This window comes from Mytilus edulis, chromosome 2, assembly GCF_963676685.1.
Source record: "Mytilus edulis chromosome 2, xbMytEdul2.2, whole genome shotgun sequence".
NCBI lineage: Eukaryota > Metazoa > Mollusca > Bivalvia > Mytilida > Mytilidae > Mytilus > Mytilus edulis.
In genome coordinates, this window is record NC_092345.1 from 14,555,567 (window position 1) to 14,583,130 (window position 27,564).

The window sequence follows — 27,564 nt, forward strand, 5'->3', positions numbered from 1 at the left end:
TGATATTAAATGTGAATAGCTGAATAGTTAATATTTTTAAACACATTGTGATTTCTGCAAGTTAATTCTTATAAATAATTAATGGCGACCCGAAAGCATCAAGGACTTCTGGTCGCAGCTCTATGCTTTTCTGGTTTGGCCCTTTTATTACATATAATTGGTTTTGCTTCACCATACTGGTATACTCAGGAATTGGGATCAATCACTGTGCACATGGGACTATGGAAAGGATGCGCTGGTATCAGTGGATTACTTGTTTGTAATGACTATTCTCTGTGGGACTCTGAACTTGAGTGTGAGTTTTGATTCAATAAATGATAAATCGATGAAATTAACTTAAATGATATCAAAACAAAACGACAGAAATTCCTATAAATTAAATTGAAATTCGAAAATAAACAAAGAAATAAAAAAAAAAAAATTTATGTGGTGAGAATGTTTAAGCTAGTACGGATCGACTGAGAAAGGATAAAGATCTATACATTTTATCTGCAAATGCATATTGAATAGTAATATCTTATTCAAAATTCCTTTTTTTTTTAATCAAATTCCACGAATGAACGTTTTGATAAACTGTAAAAATACCTTCATACATATTTGATTGGGTCATAAAACCAAAGATTTCTATATCTATATAAACGACAAAAATAATGTGTATGTCATAGTTTGTGCATTACTTTTAAGGGAAATATATGTAAATAATGTTTTAAGTACTATTGAAAATTCTTCAACCAATGAAAAAATTTCTTCATTTTATCTTGCCTACACTGTCTCATTGTCTGGTCAATTATTACCCTAAACGGATGCGTAACTATATACTCCCTTCTTGTTCTAGTTGCAGTCCTTATTCCCTGTCCTTCATACCAGTTTAAACGGTTTAACCCACACACCAGACAATATTTCTCAGGCTTCCATATTTGAATGATACACCACTCATAGTTTTGTAAATGTTAAATTTATATTAAATCATGATGTTTTAGTTGTTGTTGACTGTACTTTGTTTAAATTGGTTAAAAACCACCCATCCCCAATGATCTACCGTAAACAAATATGACATTAAATGATTGCCAATGAGACAACTAGAGACAAAAGGCTGAAGACCCTAACAACTATAAGGCACTGAACGGCCCTCAATTAACTATGAGCAAGACATATATTGCATATTTATAATTTAAAGACCCCGGCATGACAAAACGTAAATCAATTAAAAAACAAGAAAAATCTAGAATTGCGTAAGTTATTCTTACAACAAACAAACATATATATATAAATCCAAATAGAGAGCAACTATCGACAACCACCAATTTCAAGCTTATTACTATGGATAGGAACCTGTAATCTAATGTGTGTCGTTTGTTGCCGAGTATCATATTTGTACTTCGTACTTTATAGTTTTTTTTACATAGATCAGGCCGTTAGTTTTTTCGATTGATTTTTTTATAGACTATGCGGTATGGGTTTAGCTCTTTGTTGAAAGCCGTATATCATTTGTTGGAGAGATGTCTCACTGGCAATTATTCCACATCTTCATTTTTTTCATAATTTAAACATTCAACCCTCCTCTTAAAACGCATAGGTTATCGTATGGACTTCAACTTAAACAGATTGGTGGACGTCCAACCCTCCCTTAAACCTGTGGGCAGTGTAGCGCACGGTTCAGTGTATGTGTTTCGTCCCCCTTTCAGTTAGATACAGGTCTATAGATACAAGAAGATGTTGTATGAGTGCAATTGAGACAACTCTCCGTCCAAGTCATAATTTGTAAAAGTAAATCAGTATAAAGTACGGTCTACAACACGGAGCCTCGACTCATGCCGAACAGCAAGATATAAAGGGCCATTAACATGACTAGTGTAAAACCGTTAAAATTTACATTCCAACTAGTTGCTCGTTCGATGCGGTAAACATTAGTAATCTAAAGAACCGTGGTAACTTTGAATTACGATACTGTTGTCAAGTCATTAAAGATTGCATATTTTGGCGTTAATATTGAGTCACTAATAAGGTCTTTGCATCGGAACTAAACACATTTGTTCTAAAAACAGTTGTTGGCATGACACGGGTTATGTTCTTCTCATCTTTGTTATGATGGTATGATACTAAACCCCTAACGGGAAGGATTGTGCCTGATGTTCATATGATGAAATCATAATCTTTCAGTCAGTTTAATTGAAGTCTGGAGCTGGCATGTCAGTTAACTGCTAGTAGTCTGTTGTTATTTATGTATTATTGTCATTTTGTTTATTTTCTTTGGTTACATCTTCTGACATCAGACTCGGACTTCTCTTGAACTGAATTTTAATGTGCGTATTGTTATGCGTTTACTTTTCTACATTGGTTAGAGGTATAGAGGGAGGGTTGAGATCTCACAAACATGTTTAACCCCGCCGCATTTTTGCGCCTGTCCCAAGTCAGGAGCCTCTGGCCTTTGTTAGTCTTGTATTATTTTAATTTTAGTTTCTTGTGTACAATTTGGAAATAAGTATGGCGTTCATTATCACTGGACTAGTATATATTTGTTTAGGGGCCAGCTGAAGGACGTCTCCGGGTGCGGGAATTTCTCGCTACATTGAAGACCTGTTGGTGACCCTCTGCTGTTGTTTTTTATTTGGTCGGGTTGTTGTCTCTTTGACACATTCCCCATTTCCATTCTCAATTTTAGTACATGTAACATAAACAAATATGAGTACAACTAAAAAGCACGTTTATATGTTACATGAACAAAACATATATTATAAGTGCTGCTTGAAATAATTCACGGTTACACGTTCGTATATATAGGTTGTTTTTATAAAAAGTAATATTACTTTTACTTTTAGATTATCACAGAATCCCCCAAGGTCTAACTACAATTGCACTAATACTTGCATCCATAGGATGTTTCTCATTGGTTGTTAAAATAAGTAAAGGATCAAAACCCGGATTTGAGAAAGCGTATTTAGTAGCTACTACCACATTTGGTATCGCAGGTATGTACAACTTAGATAATAGTAATCATGAACATTAAGACAAAGTCACAGTCACAACAATGAACATTTATGTTTCTTTGATAATATGAAATTGAAAAGACATAGAAAAATCCAACAGCACGAATTGGCTTAATCTATATTTATGTTTACATCGCTTATATGGTCATCGGATGATTTTAATGGTTAACTCGATAGTTAATTAGATGGCGTCTAGACTAAAATACACACGAAGCGAAGCTACGTATTTTTATGCCCGTGTCCTATTGGTTGTTTATTTGAGACTTGTAATAGTTTGGATAACAAGAATTTGACAGCTAGTGCCCTTTTAAGTATCAGGAAGACATTTGAATATGTCAGTAATTCATTGCTTGACAATTGTACTTACTTAATCATTCGTTCATTTATCAGAATATCAGAACTAGTAAAAGTATAATGTCTAGTTCCGAGACAGGAATATGGTAGTTGTTATCAAGTGGTCCGTTTCTATGTTTGTTTGCGTTTGTTTTTATAGCAGTTCAGTGTTTCTGTTTTTCCGTTATTTTCCGCTTATAGTTGACGTGATTCCTTCGGATTTGTTTTCGCTTAGTCGATTGATAACTATGGAAACACGATACACTGTTGTTGCCTTTTTTTGTTGTCTCTTTCCATAGTGTTATATAAGATAAGATGTATTTTATTATTTTATTAAAGTGTCACCATCCATTACAATATCAATATATATATATACACATTAAGTCATAGGAACCTAACATTTAAGTAAAGAGATGCCAGCCGAAAACGACTTATGAGACACTATCATTAAAACAAACATCTAATACATACATAAAAGGACAGCTTTGTTACATTTCAAAAGTATTTCGTAAATAAAAAAAAACTAAAAAAAAACATATATAATTTCTACATGACATGTTTTCGTCGATAACACATATGATAAAGGGAACTAGCTAAAAGAGGAACCATATTCTCATTACACATAAGATAACGAAGTTTTTCAATATCGCATAAATACTCAAAATCAACATTTAAAAGACAGGCTTTGGCATATAATTCATGCCTGATATCAGAGTAAAAACAACAATTAAAAAGAAAGTGTTTTTCATCTTCAATTTGGCAACTATCACAAAAAATACATAAACGGTCTTGTAGAGGTTCTGGTGGTCTAGCATATCGACCTGTTTCAACTTTAAGTTGTAACGAACCAGCTCTAAATAGTGACAAAATACGTCGGTGGCATCAATTATTAACTACCTTTACATAAGGCTCCGTACCAATACAAGTTTTAAACAATCTATAAAATCTTAATTTATTACCATTGACATTATTTTTATCATTCCATACTTCATGGTGCCAAGATTCTTTTTCAAAAGTTTGTATATAATCCCATCCATTACTCATATTAATTTCATCTTCTACATTTATAATCAAACTATATTTACGAGCTACATGTAATTGTAAAACTCTATAATCCCATGACGATTTTTTTCTAATCGCCCAGGTATGAACCTTTTTACATATATTACTGGTATTGTCACATTTAAGACGATTCCATAGTTTAAAAACTTCAACTTTTAGTAGTGCATCACCTGATAAAAAACCCATATCACCTCTAGCAGCTAAGTTGCTGCTTCTTTTGCTTAAGCCTTAGAAAAATTTACAAGCATTGTTTTGCAAATTATTTATACAATTATGTATAGTAATGCCCCATACACCGGAAGCATATGTTAAAATGGGTTTGACTAAAGTGTCATATAATTTAGTAAATACATCAAAATTCATACCACCAGTTTTACAAAATTTTGCTTTAATAACACCAAGAGCTCTATTAGCTGATTTATACAATGCTTTGGCAATTATAGAATAATCTGAAAATTCATTCAAAAGTACACCAAGATATTTATAACAAGCTGCATATTCAAGACAAAGTTCACCACATTTGAACTGAAAATTACTTCTTAGTATAGATTTATTCTAAAATGAACAATTTTGGTTTTGTTTTTATTTAGAGTTAATCTCCACTGTCACACCACTTGTTTAAAATGTCCAAATGCTTTTGCAGTTTCTCTGCATCAGGTGCAATCAATGCAATATCATCAGCATATAATAACATAGAGACCATTATGTCATCTATTTGAATACCACAATTTGCTTCTTTAATATCTGAGACTAAATCATTTACATAGATAGAAAATAAAGTCGGCGATAAAACACAGCCTTGTTTTACACCAAGAGCAACAGGAAAAAAGGATGTCATAAAGTTATTTACTCTGACTGCACAATTGACATTACTGTATAAAGAAGTAATACAATTTAAAAATATACCGCTAATACCAATTTTTCTCAATTTAGATAGTAGACAGTTCCTATTAACGGTATCAAATGATTTCTTTGCGTCAAAACATACAAATGTATCCTTTTTGCATTTTTTCTACTTTTGAGAATATTATCTAATACATAAACATGATCTGTACAGTTTCTATCTAAGTTTTTGAAAACCGTTCTGTTCATCACATAAAATTTCATTTTCATTAAGCCATTTATTCAAACGCTTATTCAAAATGTCAGCAAAAATTTTACATGGGATAGATAAAATAGTTATACCTCTATATGACATAGGATCGAATTTACAACCACTATCATTTTTTGGAATAGGATTAATAATTCCATTTAACCATAAATCAGGCACTTTACCATTTTGAAAGCAGAATGAAATAAGTTTAAATAACAGGTCTATACATATGCTATTGCGTAAACTTTCCGCAGGAATAGTCAAAACCGACGGCTTTATTCAATTTAGTCCTATTTACAGCGTCAATGACATCTTGTCTCGTAACAGGGCTTTCAAAGTGTCACAGTTCCTAGTCGGGAAAACATGACTGTTAACCTTTACCCGGTCTAAATGATTGTTATCAAAGTTGTCATTATCACCGGAATTCAATAGTTTTTCATAATCTGTTTTCCATTTGTCCAGGACAACATCAACATCACTACTAAAGCCTTCATCTGTTTTTACTTTGAATGGAATGTTTTGGCGACGTTCATTCGCAATACCAATATTACCGATGTATTTCCAAAACTCCCGAGTGTTATTACTTTCAAACAGTTTAGACAAATTATCCTGCTCCTTTAATTGAAATTTACGTTTAGTATTTCTATTTAGTTTATCGAACTGATTACGATTATTACAAAATTCCTGTTTTAGTTTGTCTCAGATTAGTGCAGTTTTTGCGATTCAACCACTGCTTTTCTTTAATACACACTTTATTCCATAATGAGGTAAGTTCTTCAGTCCAATATGGTTTTCGAAGAGATTTCTTCCTTTTATTCGAACTTGGTCCTGTTGGGGTCTTCAATACGGGAACTGAGTCTTTCATCTCTTTTTCTATTAAAGTAACAAACTCTGTATATGCACTATTACTGTCTTTATTTGTGACTAGTTCGTTTTCAATTTTGTCAATAGTATCTTGAATGTGTTTATTGTTATTTAGAAAGTTCAATGGGAAGCGTTTCAAATTGTACCTGGGTCTATTTGTATTTGGTGCTTGTCCAATATTACTCGTATCGCATGCAATGTCTTTCTTTACGTTTACAGTCCAAACTATTGGTCCATGGTCCGGTATGGACTTTTCAAAGTTCAAACCCGTATCGACTATAAGATCAGACATTAAATACACGTCACAGCTTGTACACATGTCTAAAAGAGGGACGAAAGATACCAAAGGGACAGTCAAACTCACAAATCTAAAACAAACTGACAACGCCATGGCTAAAAATGAAAAAGACAAACAGAAAAACAATAGTACACATGACACAACATAGAAAACTAAAGAATAAACAACACGAACCCCACCAAAAACTAGGGGTGATCTCAGGTGCTCCGGAAGGGTAAGCAGATCCTGCTCCACATGCGGCACCCGTCGTGTTGCTTATATGATTACAAATCCGGTAAATAGTCTAATTCGGTAGGTCAAATTCATGAAAGGGAAGGGGATTGTAGTTACGACGTGAGGAACATATCCGATATCATTTGTGAAATGGTTATTCCATAACGGTCAACCAACTCATGATGGCGTCCGTAAAATTTACGAAGGGATGATTTCAACTGCACCATTTGGAACTCTTGATTTAATAGCTTCCTTGTGAGCAGTAACCCTCTATCAAGAAAATCATGATAGGAAATGCAAGCACGGGAATATCGTATCAATTGAGAGATATATACCCCGTATGCAGGTGCTGCTGGAATGTTGCTACTTAGAAATGGAAAGTTCACAATTGGAAAGCTGAAATCATCTCTTTTGTCGTAAAGTTTTGTCTTCAACCGACCCTCATTGTCAATTTCTAGATGTAAGTCAAGATATGAAGCTGACTTAACTGTATCTGTAGTATCCTTTATCTCCAATTCGATGGGATAGATGCGTTCCACATAGTCACCAAATTTTGAATTGTTTAGTGAAAGAACGTCATCTATATAGCGGAAAGTAGAGTTAAAGGATATTGCTAACTTCTTATCTTTCTTCCTAAGAAGTTCCTGCATGAAGTCAGCCTCATAATAATAAAGAAACAAGTCAGCAAGTAGAGGGGCACAGTTTGTTCCCATTGGGATGCCGACAGTCTGTTGAAAAACACGTCCTCCGAACGTAACAAATATGTTGTCAATCAAGAAATCAAGCATCTTGATAATATCGGTTTCAGAGAATTTTTTGTTTGAATCAGAGTGATTCTTTACAAAGTAGGATTTATCCCTCCCTAAGACAAGATACTTGTATCTACGTTGGCCATTCTTTTTTATGAAGCAAAGTAATACCAACTCTTTTAATTTGTCTTTAAGTTTGGAATGTGGAATACTTGTGTAAAGAGTAGAGAAGTCAAATGTTTTAATACTGTTACAAGATGAAAGAGAGTTAGATTGTATGTACTCTAACAGATCTTTGGAATTTTTCAGTATCCACATCTGATTCACGCCACCTCTAGAATAGGCAGTTTCACAATAACTTTGAAGCCCGTCTTTGATTGCTGATAAAATGGATGTTAATAATTTAGAAAGAGGTTTTGTGGAGCACTTGGAAGACCCAGCAATATACCGCTGTTTGTAAGGACACTTATGTAGTTTAGGTATCCAATACAATGATGGAAGATCCAGTTCTTCATCTTTGGTTGAAATACCAAAGGAACAAAGAACAGACCTATGATTATCCAGGATTTCCTCTTTGGTAAGTGTCGTGAGGGTATATGTTGAGTTTCCAAGTGAATTGTCTATACCTAATTCGTTTATCAAGCAATTAATGTAATGACTTTTACAGACAAAAACGATGTTATTTGGGGCTTTGTCTGCGGGGACAACAACATATTTATCATGGAGGTCGGATAGGTGTTTAGCAACATTTGGGTCTTTAAAAATTGACGTAGCATGGGCATTGATGGACCCATTCAGTTTCTTAATTCTGATTTGTATTAAGGACCTCACTGCCTTTATCCATTCGGATAGAGTGTCTACGTCTTCCTTCTCGCGCTTAGCCCATTGCCTGGCATAATCCTCGACTGAATCCATCAAAATTTTAAAGTTGTATTTCCAATTTTAAAGTTGTATTTCTAACTGTTCATGAGGTGCAAAGACATAAAATTGAGAATGGAAATGGGGAATGTGCCAAAGAGACAACAACCCGACCATAGAAAAAAAAACAACAGCAGAAGGTCATCAACAGTTCTTCAATGTAGCGAGAAATTCCCGCACCCTGAGTCGTCCTTCAACTGGTCCCTAAACAAATATATACTAGTTCAGTGATAATGAACGCCATACTAATTTTCAAATTGTACACAAGAAACTAAAATTAAAATAATACAAGACTAACAAAGGCCAGAGGCTCCTGACTTGGGACAGGCGCAAAAATGCGGCGGGGTTAAACATGTTTGTGAGATCTTAACCCTCCCCCTATACCTCTAGCCAATGTAGAAAAGTAAACGCATAACAATACGAACATTAAAATTCAGTTCAAGAGAAGTCCGAGTCTGATGTCAGAAGATGTAACCAAAGAAAATAAACAAAATGACAATAATACATGATAAATAACAACAGACTACTAGCAGTTAACTGACATGCCAGCTCCAGACTTCAATTAAACTGACTGAAAGATTATGATTTCATCATATGAACATCAGGCACAATCCTTCCCGTTAGGGGTTTAGTATCATACCATCATAACATATATGAGAAGAACATAACCTGTGTCATGCCAACAACTGGTTTTTGAATAAATGTGTTTAGTTCCGATGCAAAGACCCTATAAGTGAATCAATATTAACGCCAAAATATGCAATCTTTAATGACCAGACAACAGTCAACACATATGAATATTTATACTGCACTCTATTTGAGCAGTCAAAATGCGTTGACCGTATATTTCTATGTCATATACAGTCACTGACCTGATATCACTTTTCCTCATGAATATTTAAATAGAAATCGTCGAAATTTCGTTTAATTATTCATACGACCTCTTCAACCTGTTCTTGTTCTCAATGTAAACAACGATGCGTTTAACGACTCAAACTTGTTTCTTTTGCAATTTTCGGGAAAACATATTTCACTTTTTAATATTTTTTTGTTTGCAACCTATAAATCATAAATTATTATGTTTTATGTTTATTGTTGATATTTTAGTCTGCAACGAATTCGTTCACCATTGATTGCGGTAATGATGTACATTTCCACAGTGTGGGAACGGAACTGTACGGTTTTCTAATATTTGGTCATTCGGGAGACTGTCAAGCGGTGCTCCGACATTTGCAAAATAACAAGTTACTTGATGGAAACTTTGATGAACTCTTATGTTGCTATCTAACGATTCCGCTTCAAGTTTTGATAGCTAAAACATTCTTTATGTAAATATGAACCAATAAAATAATAAGAAAGATATATGCATTCAAACGTTTTCCTTGGAATGGTGGAGCTCCGTGTAAAATTATCAAAATTGTCACACAACAGCGATCAACAATGTCAAATAAACATAAAAAAATTAATGTTTGCTACCTGAATTTTCACATGTACCTTTTCTGATATATAGTCTTACCTGTCTGAAAGTTTCAAAGCCATTGTCCTAGTAGAAGTCTAAATATATTCATTTTCTCCATGTCGGATATTTTTATTGACTGTACAATCGCTTGCAATTTACTGTAATATCACTCGGAGCCTTCCTGTACAATCGCTTGGAGCTTTTCTTTTCATCGTTTGGCCAACTAGACTACTCCGAAAAAAGGGTAACCTACTTTACCTTGTTATGACTTCACGGTCCGGCTAGCAAGCAAGCTAGTCAAAGGTATTACTTTTTCCTACACAGTCATTGCATTTTGCTGTAATAGTTTCTAGTGGCATATGACTAATTATAACTCTTAAGTAGATAATGCTTACTACTATCTCCTCTGACACATTCATGATCAGTTTATGTTTTCTTTGATACTTTTGTCATATAAATATTTATCAAAACTACTGCAATCCAATACAATATATGTCTGGCATGATTTTTCTCTCCTTTTTCTGTTACGATTTACAGGTACTTATTTGGTATTTTTTTTTTCATTTTTTAAAACCTAAATTACACACTTAAAAGTGTTAATGATGTTTGAAGCTGTTATTTGAATGGATGCAGCCTGCATAAGAGGATCCGGTATGCGGGGAGAGGGAGTTTTGGTGGTTGAAACCCCATTTTTTTCCGATTATTTTTTTATTTTGTGGACGTTTCAGTGTGTTCCGTGGTTTGGATCCCCCGTTTGCAGAAAGGCGGGATCCGCACTTGGTCTGATATCGTCAATAATAGTATGATGATCCGATCATTCATCTGATTTTTTATAGTTTGGTCTTGTACTGTGCTAGTTTTGGGGAGAAATGAGCGCACACAGACATTTTTAACCCTGCCAAATTCTTTATGTACCTGTTTCAAGTCAAGAGCTCGTAGTTCAGTGGTGGTCGTTGGTTCATGTCTGTCATATATATTTTTCGTAAATTATTTTATTATGAATTAGGCCGTCAGTTAAATTCGAAAGGTATTGATTCTTAATTTTCATGTCGGGACCTTTTATAGCCGACTATAATAATTGCTTAAATCCATTTATTTTTTTTAACTTTGACAATCATATCACATCTCCTTATTTTTATATTGAAGATATAAATGTGGTTTGATAAAAATGTTGTTCTTACTAAAAAAAAAACAACTGTTTCGTTCGTTTGTCGGATGCCGTATAGTGGGGAATATTGAAAAGTTGCTGAATCGTGACATTGATATAAAAAAAAATCATGTTGAAGGATTTTGTGTTTTCACTGTCTTTCAGATAACAAGTCCTCACCCATCCTTGATACAATTTAATTTTACTGGAGCTTTTTCTACCAGTAGCTATAGCTTGTAATAAACAGACATCTCATTTGAAATTATCACATCTTCTTATTTTAATATCGTGTTTATTGACATATACGTGTCTTTTCTTGGATCAGTGGTTAGCTACCACCATTCCACATTCGAATTCCTTGTTATAGTTACCAAATTAAAAAGTGTTGGGTATATTTAGATACACCATTGGAGGAGCTAAATTTCACGAGAAAGCTTTGCTTTCAAGTGAAATTTAGTTCATCCTATGGTGTATCTACACATAGCCAATCACTTTTTTATTTGGTAAATTACATGTGTCAAAGTTAACAACTGATATCACAGGAAAGAAAATGTGTTACATTGTAGTTTCTGGCTAAAGTGTGAGGTATCTAACATACACCACATGACCATTTTCAATCTTCTGGTAAACCAATCAGAGGGTCGATATGGAACTGTGGTGTATGTGTAGATACCCTCACACTTTTTCAATGGAAAATCAGACAAACTATGGTACATATCAAGTTACAATATCCCGATCCTGTGATGAAAAATATTTTGTTGTATTGTTCAAATATGTATTTATTATTATTTTTTAAAATTGCTGGTAAATAATATATTAAGTAAAATTCAAAATATGCTAATTACCCTTCAAGAAAATCTAATCACCTTTTCGGTATATATAAATATTTATTTTGGAACAGGATTATTTTCAGTTTTATTTAAGATTAGATTCTTAACATATTTTGTACTGTCCTTTTCTTTTTGTTTTGTATATTTATCCAGTGGTTTTGTGTTTATGTGTTACATATTTGTTTTTTGTTCATTTTTTGTACATAAATAAGCCGTTAGTTTTCTCGTTTTACATTGTTATTTCGGGGCATTTTATAGCTGGCTATGCGGTATGGGCTTTGTTCATTGATGACGACCGTACTGTGACCTATAGTTGGTAATTTCCGTGTCATTTTGGTCTCTTGTGGAGAATTGTCTCTTTGGCAATCACACCACACCTTCATTTTTATATCTATTGTACACATTTTGTTTTTGTCTCTGATATCGTCACCTTAAAAGAATTCCTCGATAGAAACTTAATTGTCAAAATGACCGGTTTTATGCTAATATTCAATTCAAATACCATAGATAAATTTAATAGGACAGCAAGAAACAACCAATGCAATGCATATACAATGTATTTAATAAATTTGGCCAAGCAATTCTACAAGAAAGCTCCAAGCGATTGTACAGGAAGGCTCCGAGTGATATTACAGTAAATTGCAAGCGATTGTACAGTCAATAAAAATATCCGACATGGAGAAAATGAATATATTTAGACTTCTACTAAAACAATGGCTTTGAAATTTTCAGACATGTAAGTCTATATATCAGAAAAGGTACATGTGAAAATTCAGGTAGAAAACATTGATTTTACGATGTTTATTTGACATTTTTGATCGCTGTTGTGTGACAATTTTGATCGTTTTACACGGAGCTCCACCATTCTAAGGAAAACGTTTGGATGCATATATCTTTCTTATTATTTTATTGGTTCATATTTACATAAAGAATGTTTTAGCTATCAAAACTTGAAGCAGAAACGTTATACATGAACATAAGAGTTCGTCAAAGTTTCCATCAAGCAACTTGTTATTTTGCAAATGTCGGAGCACCGCTTGACAGTCTCCCGAATGACCAAATTATTAGAAAACCGTACAGTTCCGTTCCCACACTGTGATTTCATCGTGTTTTATATTTCTCCGTCTGTGTGATATGAGGCCTTTTTAAAGGGGGATTTTCCCCAATATTTATATAAACAAAAAAATAACATTAACACAATAAACAACAATTGAAAATGTTTTTTTTTAGATTGCAGTATAAAGACAACAATAGTGCATTGACTTGACATATCAACGATATAAGACGTCGCGTACGGTGTTGGTGTTAGTTTTGGTAACGTTATTTTGACGTTGTTTTTCATGCATTGTATAAATAACGTCGTACTTTTTTTTATTTCGTGCAGCTCAATTATACAGCATAATTTATATGAGCGGTTTGCTTGACTTGCTACGCATAGAACCGAAATGCAAAAGCGGCACATATTTTTTTTTTAAGTACAGTTAAATTAAAACGGAAAAATAATATTCATTTACATTACTATCCCCTCGGAGCAAAACTACTAGGGGGCATTTTAGCGCAGACATTAGAGCCCATTTTAGCGCAGGATTAATCCGTTCAGCTGTATTTTCGATAGCCCATTTTAGCGAAAACTTTCCTAGTTGAATAATACTAAAACCACGAGCATTAATTTATGCTGGTTTAATATTAAAGTTGTATGTATATATCGTCGCTGGGCTTCTAAAATGTTGTAAATTACGATTTTTTTCAAGAATTTTTTTTTTTCACAAACAGGCTTTGAAAATTTTGGCAAAATGCATGCTTCCAAAATGTCGTATGTGAACTTGAACATTTTTGTAAATAGCAGTGAAATAAAAACGTTGACATTTCTGGATTAACCAAGAACTTAAATTATTTTTACAGAAATAAAGAAATGTACAATTATTTTTTTCCCAAAACCATTCTACAACGATTTTCAAGTTTTCATACAACATTTTGGAAGCAAACTTTACAAACAACTGACATTGGCAATTTTGTAATATGTCTTATTTCACACATTTTGATTGGTCTAACTGTATGCTATTTTGTGATAACAAAGATTTCCTCCCGCCCAGACCATTGGTGTCAAAAAGTATTTTTAGCCAAAAAAGTCATATACAACATTTTAGAAGCCCAGCGACGATATATGTTCACTTTGGTTCATCATGGAAATAAAAGTAGTTCTATAGTTGTCACTCAGCTATTTACGTTTTTCTTGATACTAACATCAAATTGCAAACAACAACATATATAAAAATACAATGTATAGGCGAATGTGCACCACAATCTAGACAAGATAAAGAGAAAAATCAGTTCCTACTGCAACTTTATCAACAGTATTGTACTGATTGTGCATGGGTTTTCTCTTCCAGATCTCGCCTATGGGTCTTTGTTTTTTAATGAAAAGTGTGCAAACAAAATAAATATTGAAACAAATATATAAAGAAAAATGCAAGGATTAACTTAAGGATGTTTTATTAATCCATCGAAATTGATAAAGAAGCATGCCAGCATTTTTTTTATCCTTTCATGTTCCTATGTCCCTAGAAACACACTATCCATTCTTTCTGATTTGAAAATGTGCAATATAAATTGATCCTTTTTCTATTTTAATCGTTCGTTTTAAGACACCAGGTCCCATGTACTGAATAGAGAACATATCAAACTAGTCCCCCAAACTACCTCAAATAATAGATAAAAAGGGAGGGAGAGGATTTCAGAAACATTAAACCTGTTAAAAAAGTTTTGAATAAGCATTCAATGACATATTTGTCGCTGGACGTCAGATAAACAATGAATCAATACACAAAAAAATGCGCCAATTTGGATTACGCAATGTTTCAACCAATCTCATTATTATAATTAAATCATACTATTGGTAGAGAAATTCACAATTTGTTAAATCAAATTGACAATTTGTTAAATCAAATTGACAATTTGTTAAATCAAATTGACAATTTGTTAAATCAAATTGACAATTTGTTATTTCTAATTGATAATTTGTTATATCAAATTGATAATCTGTTATCTCAAATTGATAATTTGTTATACCAAATTGATAATCTGTTATATCAAATTTATAATTTGTTATATCAAATTCATAATTTGTTATATCAAATTCATAATTTGTTATATCAAATTCATAATTTGTTATATCAAATTCATAATCTGTTATATCAAATTCATAATTCGTTATATCAAATTGGAAAAAGTTAATTAGCATGGCACGTAAAGGCTTCCGCAATTTTCGACGTTAGGCACTACATGTCAAGTTTTACAGAACGTAACGTCAAAACAAGTAAAAAAGCATGGTGTGACATTATGACTAGACAAAAGTAGTCGCTGACTGTGTCGTTAATACTTCCGACATGTGATCGAAAATGGGTTCAAAAAAATCCCTGAACAGTAGATTTTAATGTTATATAGTATTTTTTGTGCTATTATAATTTCAAATCCCCCCCTCCAAAACTGTATAATACGACTTATCATACTTGTAACAAAAATGTAAAAAAACGGCGTTTTGTGACATTTTGACTAGACAAAAACAAAAAGATCGCGTTTATTTTTTTTTCAATATTTTCTCTTAAAACTTCGACACAATTTTTTTTCATACATTTAAAAAAAAAGTTTTCACGTTTGAATAAAATTTCATATCGTAGAAAAGACAGCAACTGCCTATTACTTTTCATAAGACACTTTACAAATACGCCAAAACGTCAGAAAACTGCGAGTGTGACATTTCAACGGATTTAATAAAATGAACAATTTAGGACATAATTTAAACAATACTTACTAATTGAAGACATAAAAAGTTGTATATTTATTGTATAATTTTGACACAGGAAGGTTGGATATGTAAATTGTGGTTTGGATCTGCAGCATTCGTTCGAATTTTGAAGAGCTCCAAAAAATATGCAAGATTTGGGTTTTGTGACAGAAACACAAATTTCAAAAAATCATTAATTTTGCCACGATCTTTTGAAATGTTGTAACACAACTTTTTTATTTTTTTTTCCTTATTATATACGGAATAAAAAGATATATCATTTTCTGAATAATCTATTTGAATTACCTTTAAAAATCACTCTTAACTTCACCCCTATCCATATTTTTTTCAATTTTCGGCTTGACCACAAAACAAAGTGAACTTTTCGTCCTGGTCAGACGCGTCCAGTTAACGATGACGTCATAAATAAAACATACACCATAAACACCAAAGACTACTCTTGCTAGGAGTACAACTTTTTTTTAATAAGTTTAAAAATTGACAAGAATAACTTCAAAGCAACGCTGATCATATGTCGCGGTGTTACTTGTCTACACGCTCAAAATCAGTGTTATTAGGGATCATTCGAGTAACAAAATTAATAAAAGTATTGATTTTAAGGCATATTCCATTTCTACTTTTAATTACGCACATTTTGATATATACATTTATATAGTTATCAATTCCGAAACTTCTAACAAATGCAATAAAGGCGAACTGGAAAGCAAAACCCGTATTATCACCAACACCGTACGCGACGTCATAAGGATTCGGCTCGAAACGGGGAAAATGCTCGGCACAGCCTCGCATTTCCCCGTTTCTAAGCCTCATCCTTATATCGTTGATATGTCAGCCGAGCATTTTCCCCGTTTCGAGCCGAATCCTTATATCGTTGATATGTCAAGTCAATGCACTATTATTGCCTATATTTATATATGTTACACTTTTTGTTACTATCCAATATTGTTTGATTGTGTTCATGTGATCACGTGGTTATTTAAACTTACAGATTGCACGGACTTTTTGTGGTAAAAAACTATGGTCAATAGATTAAGTATAAATTTAGCTTTTGTAAAAATGTTTCATTGTATGTATTCTACTCATTTCACTTCTATGTTATTTAAGAATTGAATGCTTCTTTTTGTAAATTTATTGGGGTGTAAAAGCGTTGACCGAAGTACATTTTTTCCGCGCTTCATTCTAAAAATGTACGCACGGTCACCCTTACTGAAAAAATCAGCCTCCTGCAAACATTTGCTGCAAGTCTGCTGCGAACTTGCTGCAGACTTGCAGCGAACATAGAGTCCGTGTTTGCGGCGTGTTTGCTGCAAATACGCTGCAGGTCTGCTGCAAACAATTTACCATGCAAATGAGTGTTTGCTGCAGACCTGCTGCAAACATTTATATGCAAATGAGTGTTTGCTGCATACCTGCTGCAAACATCTTTATGCAAATTAATATTTCTCCTGCCTGTTTGCTGCAGACCTGCTGAAAACATTTATATGCAAATGAGTGTATGCCGCAGACCTGCTGCAAACATATTTATGTAAATTAATCTTTCCCCTGCGTGTTTGCTGCAGACCTGCTGCAAACATTTTTATTCAAATCAATCTGTTATACAATTGACCAATGTCATGTGTACACATCATTTTATCTATATTACACAGCAATTAATTCTTAAAAAGTTATGTTACATCCATGCATCCATTCATAAAATAATTCAACTACTTTATCATTTGAAATATTGTCATAGCATAAGTTTATACCCTTTAACATGTTTAATAAGTTAAATTAACTCCAAGTACGTTCTCAAATGAATTACATGCATGAATCTAAAGTTAAAAAGATTTATTTGAAAATTTCTTTGCGCATGGATATGATTATATACAGCTATCATAGTTGAACTAAAATTGTCACAAAATTCAACGAGACTTGCATATATTTTGTAAGTTATAATCTCTATATGAGGGAGTACTGTATATTCCATGGTTACATATTTGAAAATGTATTTTAAACCTCATGCAGATATCTGTGGAAGGAATGAATTTCATAAGTTAAATTAACATTGTACGATGAATATGTACTTACAAATAATGTCTCTAAAACTTATCTGTTAATTGCCAAATTATAATGCCTCCCTGAACACTAATATATATCATGACACAAACATCACCAACATTTTCAAATTTCAAATCTTTATCTTCCAGGAAGTTACCAATAGGCATGCTCAGTCGTTTTATGTAGTTTCTTGCGATGCTCTTGCAAACATATAAAATTGTCAAAGATTCCTGCAATCTAGCTGCGAACATCCCTTATATTCTAGTTTTTCCTGCAATCTTACTGCAAACATATTTGTTTCTGCAAGCTTGCCGCAAGCTTGCAGCAAAAAGCTGCAATGTTTGGTGGAGGTTTGCAGCTAGCTGCGAACATCTGCAAACATTATTCAAGGGTTCCTGCAGGCATTTTGTTTGCAGCAGACCTGCAGCAAGTTTGCAGCAGATCTGCTGCAAACATTTCAGTTCTGTAAGGGTGCAACGCTTTTACAACCCTATAAAGTTACAAAAAGAAGCATTCAATACTTATAATTACATTTTTTAGCTATGATCATGAAAACACGAATTTTATATATTTTATTATTTAATTCACCTGTGCACTTTATTGTTGGAGCACGTGTTATCATGAGTGAAAAGTTGTATTGAGCAATGCAACTGCTTACGGAATAACACGTGATGTGCAGTTAGCCAATCAGAATAAAATATTATAATGAAACATACATCTAATGTAATTATTTGTAAATGTATGTATATTTGTCGCTCCTGTTACGCAGGAAATCTGCGTCTGAGTGTATTTTGAATAAACAGTTAAACAGTTAAACAAACAACTGACCGTCCACGCTTTGAGACACAAGTGAAGTCGTTATTTCCATCAGCACGACCATTTAGCATACACAAGTTACAACTGGTCAAAAAGTCAATTAGAAGATCACCGTACTTGTTACTAGAAACGTCAATTATTTCTCTTTCATTAATATCATCCACACCTTGTATGTAATCTTGCTCGCTCCCGCATCTAGAATTAACATCTCCACTAATATACACAAAGCCTTCATTTTGGTAGCAATAAACTTGTTGTAGCAGATCATTATATAGAATTTTTCACCATCATTCAAACGACTTGACCCTTCCGGTGGTAAATATCAAACACAGAAACATATATTATTTGAATCATCATATTTATGTGATAATTTAATCCACAAAATATCTTCCACAGAACTATCAAGAATTGAAACACTGAAATTATCCAAGACTTCAACTTTCATCAACACACCCACACCACCAGATCCTCTCTTCGTTTTTGCATTTAAAACTTTCTACTATGGCCAAACCATTCATAACCACTAATTTCAATATTATCATCGGTTTTAAGAAGGTTTCACAAACACCAATTTTATCCAAATTAAGGAAATTCAAAACACTTTCTCTAATCCTAGAATTATAGGAATTTTTATATTTAGACCAACCATTTACGTTCAACACACCAAGCCTGACGTTTTCCTAACTTGCTTTATTCGGGAGGATTCTACCACCAAAAACTTTGAAATTCCGTTCTTTTCCAACCATTTTAAGAATTTGCCGTAAATTGTTGTCATTGTTACGCATTTCAGGTGTAAGATCATTTTCAATATAAACGTTTGCAAAATTCTCAGACTTTTTCAAACTGGATTTTGATTTCATAAGTTTTTGCTTTTGTTCAAATGTATCTACCGTTGCAATAATTAAACCCGTCTTGTTTTTGCCTTTAGGTGTTAACCTTTTTGCCTGACTAACTTTGATGTCCGTTAGTTTTAATCCGTCTCGTAATAACTTATTAACAGTGTTCATCGTGGCAGATTTATCATTTATCTCTATCGTACACGGGGCTAGGTTTTTAATAACAATGTTACATTTCTTATTATTTGCGGATGGTTTTGCAACTTCTGCGTAAGATTTCGTGAGTTTATCTAAATCAGATTTCATATTGCCTATGTCCTGATTTATTTGCTTTTTGAAGTTGGAGATTTCATTACCAAATTCTTCATGCACGACCTTGCGTACAGCATCAGCTATATTTTCCGATAATCCGTCCTCAAATTTCTTCTCCAGATTATCCATACGACTACTTAAAGAATCGAAAACTGTATTGACTTTCTCTGTCAAAGTATTAATTGCATATAAAACTGCTGACTCTGAGTTATAAGAATCGTCATTTTTAACCCTTTTTTTGTTGTTTTTCATCACAGTTTCATTTTCGGGGCCATCTAAATTTTGCGAGGGTTTGCGTTTACGTTGGTCTACTTGATTTCTTATTGGGCTATTTGAAATATCTACTCCCGCCATATTTATGTTTTTCTTTGTTCGTACAAGTAAAGTGTTTGTGTCACTGAATAACTGATAACTAGTTCACTTTTGAACCACTGAAGGTTTTAAACAGTATCTAAATACAAAACTTACTGGTTTTGATTGCATATAAACAAGTTATTCCATATAAATCAAATATATTTCCACAAATTTTTCACAGCGAAAATTTTCACTTCACTTCAGCTTGGGCATGAGCAGATATATCTTATATATATAAAAAAGAAGATGTGGTATGATTGCCAATGAGACAACTATCCACAAAAGACCAAAATGACACATTGTCTGTTTTGATTATTTTTTCGAGATAGAACAATCATCTTAAATCTTTTAAAATGTAAGGCTTGACGAACATTGGGTTAAAACTGTTTCTCTTAAGGGAACGACCATTAAGCTTTAAAAAGGGGTATTTTTTCAAGGCCCCCTATTTTTTTTTAACCTTATCCCCATTTAATTTAAACCCGGATTTGAGAAAGCGTATTTAGTAGCTGCTACCACATTTGGTATCGCAGGTATGTAAAACTTAGATATAGTTACGTATCGTATATACATGGTACGCATATTCATAAGTTTAGGATCAGTTTACAAGTAATTAACATAGGAAGAAATTAAATATGAGACATCGCTGGTATTTTGTTTATATTTTTTATGAATACATATAATTGTTTTTAAATTTAACTTTTGATTTCGCGACAAAGGAGATTGATATTTAAAAAGAACTCAATTTAATCCTGATAGATTCTATAACTGAATAATTTACATCTTCGTATAATTACATTAGATGTATCATGTTTCATTATAATACGTTATTCTGATTGGCTAACTAGAAATCTCGTGATATTCCTTAATCAATTGCATTACACAATGCAACTTTTCATTCATGATGACACGAGGTCCCACAATAAAGTGCACAGGTAAATGAAATAAAAACTTGATGAAAGGCGTGTTTTCATGATCCTATACACGGTGGGTATGGTTGTCCTGCGAGAGAACGTACTGTGCTGGTGATTTGGTCCTGACGGGTGCTGGTGGGTCCTGATTCTGTGCTGGTGGGTTTGTTTACATTGTATCAGAACGGCAATAAAACGACTGTTTTGTTGCTTAATTTTTCTCTGATGTGTCATAAGTACCATGCAAAGTATATTACAACAATATTATATTGCAAAAGTCGTGCAAGTTCGTTAAACGGAATTGTCCTGACGCTGTGCTGGTGATAAGAAAAACGGTCCTGGTTCTGTGCTCCTATGTCCTGGTTCTGTGCTTTTATATTTTAGTTAAAAGTGGCATATATTCAAGAGCATTGATGCTGTACTGTTGTTGACTAATTAGCTGTTGTCTGCTTTCTTGAAATTGACATTGTTGTGAATCTGTTTACTGTTATTATGAGAGAAAAAATACCCCTATTTAAAAAAAAAAAAAATGAAATTAACTGTAATCTTATTTATTGGCCTGTTAATGGAACCCTTCTTGCCCCCTTTTAAGATAAGAAAATATGTTTACGATTTTCGGGATTACGATCATTTTGCAAGATCACCAAAATACGTTGTAATTTATACAATACTTAATATAATGTAGATGATGTGGTATGTTTGTTGTCAATGGACAAATTTCCATAAGAAACCAAAGGAAGTATGTGTTAACAACCATGCGTCATCGTACGACCTTCAACAATAACCCATAAAATAAAAATGTGAAAGGTTTTGCATAAATATAGAACAAAGGACTTTCTGAGCGTTTTAATCATGTCTTTAGCAGCTTAAAACACATTTGTTTGTGAACAATTGAGTGTTGACTATAAGAATGACAATAGTATTGCGGGTTTGTTTGTTTGGTGTTTTTTTGGGGGAGGGTAGGGGAGGGAGGGGGATAAGTTAGAGCGAGGTTACAGTGAAAGCTTGGAATAGTTTCCCGTAAAATTTTAAAGGTGGATTGTAAAAGAAAAATGTATCTTATATTAGCCTTGGTCACACCTTACCGGATAGCTCGAACGGACGCCTAACGGATAACTTTTTCTCAATCCGTTCATGTCCGTTGGACGTCCGTTCTTATCCGTTAGGCGTCCGTCCATATCCGTTGCATGTCCGTTAAGCGTCCGTTTTATCCGTTGACGTCCGTTCTGTCCGGTGGAAAATTTTGAGCATGTTCAAACTTTGAACGGACGTCCAACGGATAAAATGTCCGTTGAACGTCCGTTAGGCATCCGTTTTGTACGGTACTCGTCCGTTTTGTATCCGTTACGTATCCGTTATGCATCCGTTGGAGATCCGGTAGACCAATTCACCAACGGATGTCTACCGGACGCCTAACGGATAAAACGGATATTAACGGAAGGATAACGGATAAAACGGATGACTACCGGATGTAAAATGGACAAATGCCAATTGAAATTTCTCATGGTTTATTGCCTTTAATTTTTAGATGGTTTATTGCCTTTAATTTTCAGATTATTTTGTTCATCCGTTTTATCCGTTACGCTTCCATAGCGGTGTCTGTTTTATCCGGTACTCGTCCGTTGGATGTACGTTCGACGTCCATTCTGTCCGGTACGTATCCGTTTCACGTACGTTCAGTGTCCGTTGTGTGTCCGTTTGGCATTCGTTACATGTTCGTTAGTACACCAACGGACTCCCAACAGATACAAATTTTGTCAACGGATAACTTTTTTTTTATCCGTTAGGCGTCCGTTCGAGCTATCCGGTAAGGTGTGACCGAGGCTATAGCTATTAAGAATCACTTGCTGTAAGATTTTTCCAACATATTTTTTTTTTGTCTAAGCGGTTATCAGGTATTTGTTTTTCGAAAATTCGATAAAACACTAAAAAATCACTATTTTATGAAAGGGCAAGCTAGAATATGTCAGAGAATGAAGACGAGATAACCTAGAAAACACTAAAAAACCTAAGATTTCTTAGCTTTTTCATTTCAAAATAAATATTTTTGATAAAGAATTACGGGGGAGGAAGTGAACAATGTGTCCTACTTTTCTATATTTAAATATTTTTCATGAATAAAAATCAAATGTGCCTTGATTATAATTGAAAATGAGTAAATGGAAAAAATACCCAACTAAAATACACTTTTATTTTAATATTGGTAATATCACTAAGCTTTTAAGTTTTGTGTGTCAAACACACCATCTCTGTAGTTATGACTCCTTACTAAGATATTTCACTTCATTCATTTTTTTTCTGCATTTTTTTATATTGTGAATTCATAGAATTATTATATTAAAATGTAGCCTTAATTTATATTTAAAAAACATAAACACGCCTGGAAAGTAAAATGCGTACTCGGCTGTCTGTAATCGACCATTTTTAGACACCCCAGGCTCCTAAAAAAAAGCCGGGGTGGGGGTTCAAAGATGCAAATTAAGTACTTATATCAATATTTTATCTTTTCGTGTACGGTTTATGACAATGTCAATTACGAAATGTGCATATATCAAGGGGAAACTTCTTGCAAAGCATTATTATTTATTATAGTTCATTATTGTATTTAGTAGAAAAAAGAGAATTTAGTGAAAATAAAATACAATTTTTGTAGAAAATTCACAGACCTTTGTACAGAGATTTTTGTTATGTTTACCATGGGATCAACACAAGGGTTCATTACCGAGTAAACAAATCAAAATGTCTATCTACCTTGCACATTTCAGAAAATTCGGATCAGATAACGAAACTAGGTCCAGCAACATTTATAAGCAATTTAAGATTTTGACCCTCACAGTTTCCATTCACCACAAATATTCTCGTTACAACGAATCATTTTAAATACAAAAATACCAGTTGCAGCCTTTCGTTTATCTATTAATATATGTATACGGATGAAGTTATGAAAGGCAGCAGGGTCATCAGGGTGAGGAGTCCATGTCATCTGAAATAAATGCTAAGCATAGATCTAGAAAGCGACAGATAATCATGACATTAACTTCTCTCTTTTTTTCGACTTTTTTCGAACAAATTGACACATAAAATGAATTATATAGTATTGTGGAATTTTTAACTTATTTTAGATACTATATATTGTTATCTGATATTGGACGAAAGATGTTGCCCCTTTATGTTATTATGTAATACAAGTTAAGATCATTTGAAAACACATACTAAACAGCCAAATGGATGCACAAGAGCTAAAATAGGAGTCATAGATCCTGTTGGCAACAATTATCTGCCCAATTTTATTGATTTTGTAACATTTGTTTCAAATATGACCAACTTATTATCCAAAATCACCAGCACCGTATCAGGACCCACCAGCACAATGACAGGACCCACCAGCACAGTATCAGGACATGCATAAATTGAGAAAATGCTAAATTTTAAGAAATTGCAATGTTTTTTCACAAAATTGTTTTGTCATGTGGATTGCGGTATAGAAAGCGGACTCTATGAGCATTTTTGTTTTATTTTTTCAGTTCGAGATTTTCTGAAAATGAGCATTTTTGTGTTACGCTTACTGAAACAGTTTAGAGGGTCAATTTTTTAATGGTTTATATATGAACCCATAAGAAACGAAATTGAAAAATCTCAACTGTTTTCTTCCATTTTTTATGAGTGAAAACGTCAAAAATCATCATTTTCGTCTTTGTTTACATTTTTTCATTGATCACCAGCACCCGTCAGGACCGAATCACCAGCACAGTACGTTCTCTCGCAGGACAACCATACCCACCGTGCTATAGGTAAAAATGTAATTATAAGTATTGAATGCTTTTTTGTAACTTTATAGGGTTGTAAAAGCGTTGACCGTGCGCACATTTTTAGTATGAAGCGCTTTTGCGCTTCATACAAAATGTACTTCGGTCAACGCTTTTACACCCCAATAAATTTACAAAAAAGAGCATTCAATTCTTAAATAAAGTGTCGAATAGAGATTCACACTGGGTAGATACTTCTGCTGGTGGCTGTTAGTCTTTGAAGGAACCACCAGCAACCCAGTAACCGGTATTTTGGTAAAATCAAAATTACGAATGTTGTTGTGCTGTTATAAAATCTTAAAATCATTTAAAATCAAGGAATAACATTGTATCTTCCCCATGCAAAACTATGATTGATAATCCGGATTAAACTTTATTTTCAGCTTCTTTTTGGTCTGATCAAATTTTTGGCTTCAGGCATCACGGAAAATACATTTCTTGTCGAAATGCGCATTTTGTGCAGTAACATTGGTACCGTTAATGATATCATTCAATCCAGTGGCAAAGTATATTAATATATTCAAAGACAAACAGATAAAAAGAAATAAGATATAAAAACTTAATGAAAAAAACAAACAAACGACAACTCATATATCTCTAGTAGTCGTACATATTTCCAGCCTTGAGGAAGAACGCAAAACATGATAATATATATGCGGAATAGGCTGGTTCTCTCCCTAGCATAAAAAAAGTATCAAATATAATTTAAACAGAGAAGGGACAGGGAACCAGTCAAATATTCCGAATGAATTAATGGTTTCTCTCTTGATAGTTAAATCCTAATGATTGTCAATTATGCCTATTGAAACAAAAATTGTTTGCATTATTTATTATTTTTCAGATGTATTTATCGCTATTGCACTAGTTATATGGTCACTGTTCCAGACAGAAGCGGTCAGAAATAATAAGGGTTATAGCATCTATCTAGAAATATTTGCAGCTGTGCTTTTTTTCCTTTCGGAAATTGTACTTTATTTACCAATCAATGCACCCGAGCCTGTTGTTTACCCAGCAATGCCACAAACTGTATCTTATATTACTACGCAACAACAATCTTACCGGAACTGGTGATTACATAAAATCTGGACGTTTCTGAAGAATTTAGAAGATTTCGCCATTTTATCCATGCTTATTCTTTTCTGTAAATGATAACTACTGTTTTAATTCTATGAATTTGTAATTATATAACATCAATAACCGTCATATCTCTGTTGTTTATCAGGTGTGTTCTATAAATGGTAAGCATGGTAAGATGACACAAAACCCAACATTTACGTGTACAATTTTACCGTCGCCTTTATTGCACAGTAATATTGTGGATTCCCGTAAAAAAATAAGCAACCTTCATTTGCATGATCTCTAGGTTAAAGTCATCTGTAACAGTTGATATTCATTTTGTTCAGCATCATATATAACTTTAAGATTTTATGTTTGAAATTCATGCAAAACGGACCAAACAAACGCAAACTAAAATCTAGATCTTAGTATCCTTTATCGTTGGAAAACGTCTCTGCCATTCGTACAGATGGAAACACGAAACAATTCCTGTACATGTAACAATGACGTCAGATTCAATGTTCCAAAGAAAGACAACTCTTTTCTTCAAAACGAACGAGAAAAAAACATGAAAACTACTCATAACTTTTTTGAAAGGTCGGTGACATACCTTTTTTGGGATTTATTTTTAAGAGTACACATGACACTTTCCTTCTTGAAATTTTTATGAAGAAATTACTGGTAGATATTTTTAAATACTGCAAACGCTTTTCATTTTTACGTTGTTTTTTTTTGCGTGAAATAAATAAATCATATTTTTAAAGATCAAAACAATTATAAGACTCTTGAACTTGTACTTGAAAGACAAATGTCTACTGTTTAACATGAAACAAGAATTATGTTTGTAGGTTTGATATACGGGAGATTAGATACATGTAACAAGCAAATACGTTTATATTAGGGTAAACACAAAACAGAGGTTGCTATAGTGACAAAACTAAGTCGGTGTCCCCCAATTTTTTTTTATATTTTGTTCCTCAAATCATGAAACACCTTCACATAAAATTTTAAGGGAAAATCACTTGTAGAACTGAATAGTCTGATTTTTCTTTAACGAAGGAGTAAAACAACCCATCAAAAACCGGAAATAAGTGGGCTCCATAAGGGTAAGGTATGATCCTTCTTCACTATGCACATCCTTTATTTGTCTTTGTTAAATTCCCTTGATGCAACTTATTTTGTGATGATAACGTTATTAAAAATTAGAAAATTGATTATTTATCTTGTTTAACTCTAAGATATAACAAACACTATTACTATCAGTACATTTTTACTTGCACTACTTCTTTTGCCGGTTTACAGATGATTGAACTTATGAAATTAAACCATAGACTTTGAAGTCAACTCTCAAATATGAAATTAAAAAATTATAAAGTGCAACCAAAACGTTTTTCTCAATTTACCTTTATCAGGAACGTTCAAAATCCTAAAGTTAAAAGCCAGTGATATATTTCAAATTCTCGAAAAACTTTATTACAGCTTGGATTTAGTAAGAACACACCGCACCGGTCGTCAAGCGTAAGCGTGTTTGACTCGAGTGCGGATCAAACCAATTTGAAGGACTTTGAAATTGTCATTTGCTGCTTCAGCGCTATGCACTGCATCAAGGAGAGAGAGAGAGCAACGACTGGTCGGCCCGGACTATGTTACGTGTCTCCCTGTGGACTGTTACCTGTTAACT

The 27,564-nt window shown here is 33.3% G+C and overlaps 1 protein-coding gene across 1 annotated transcript; it reads left to right on the plus strand.

Annotated features, from left to right (window-relative positions):
- LOC139511540 (uncharacterized) lies at positions 1 to 27,098 on the plus strand. The gene is made up of 3 exons (XM_071298372.1): positions 1 to 295; positions 2,820 to 2,969; positions 25,669 to 27,098. Exons 1-3 carry the CDS (start codon positions 82 to 84, stop codon positions 25,896 to 25,898), a joined length of 594 nt encoding a protein of 197 aa, XP_071154473.1. The 5' UTR covers positions 1 to 81; the 3' UTR covers positions 25,899 to 27,098.
- The last annotated feature ends 466 nt before the right edge of the window (positions 27,099 to 27,564 follow it).

Bases quoted from the DNA above. Each gene is read 5' to 3' on its own strand.
- LOC139511540 (XM_071298372.1), top strand. From the start codon at position 82: ATGGCGACCCGAAAGCATCAAGGACTTCTGGTCGCAGCTCTATGCTTT. The intron at 296-2,819 runs GTGAGTTTTGAT...TTTTACTTTTAG, and splicing joins GTGGGACTCTGAACTTGAGT to ATTATCACAGAATCCCCCAA. The intron at 2,970-25,668 runs GTATGTACAACT...ATTATTTTTCAG, and splicing joins TACCACATTTGGTATCGCAG to ATGTATTTATCGCTATTGCA.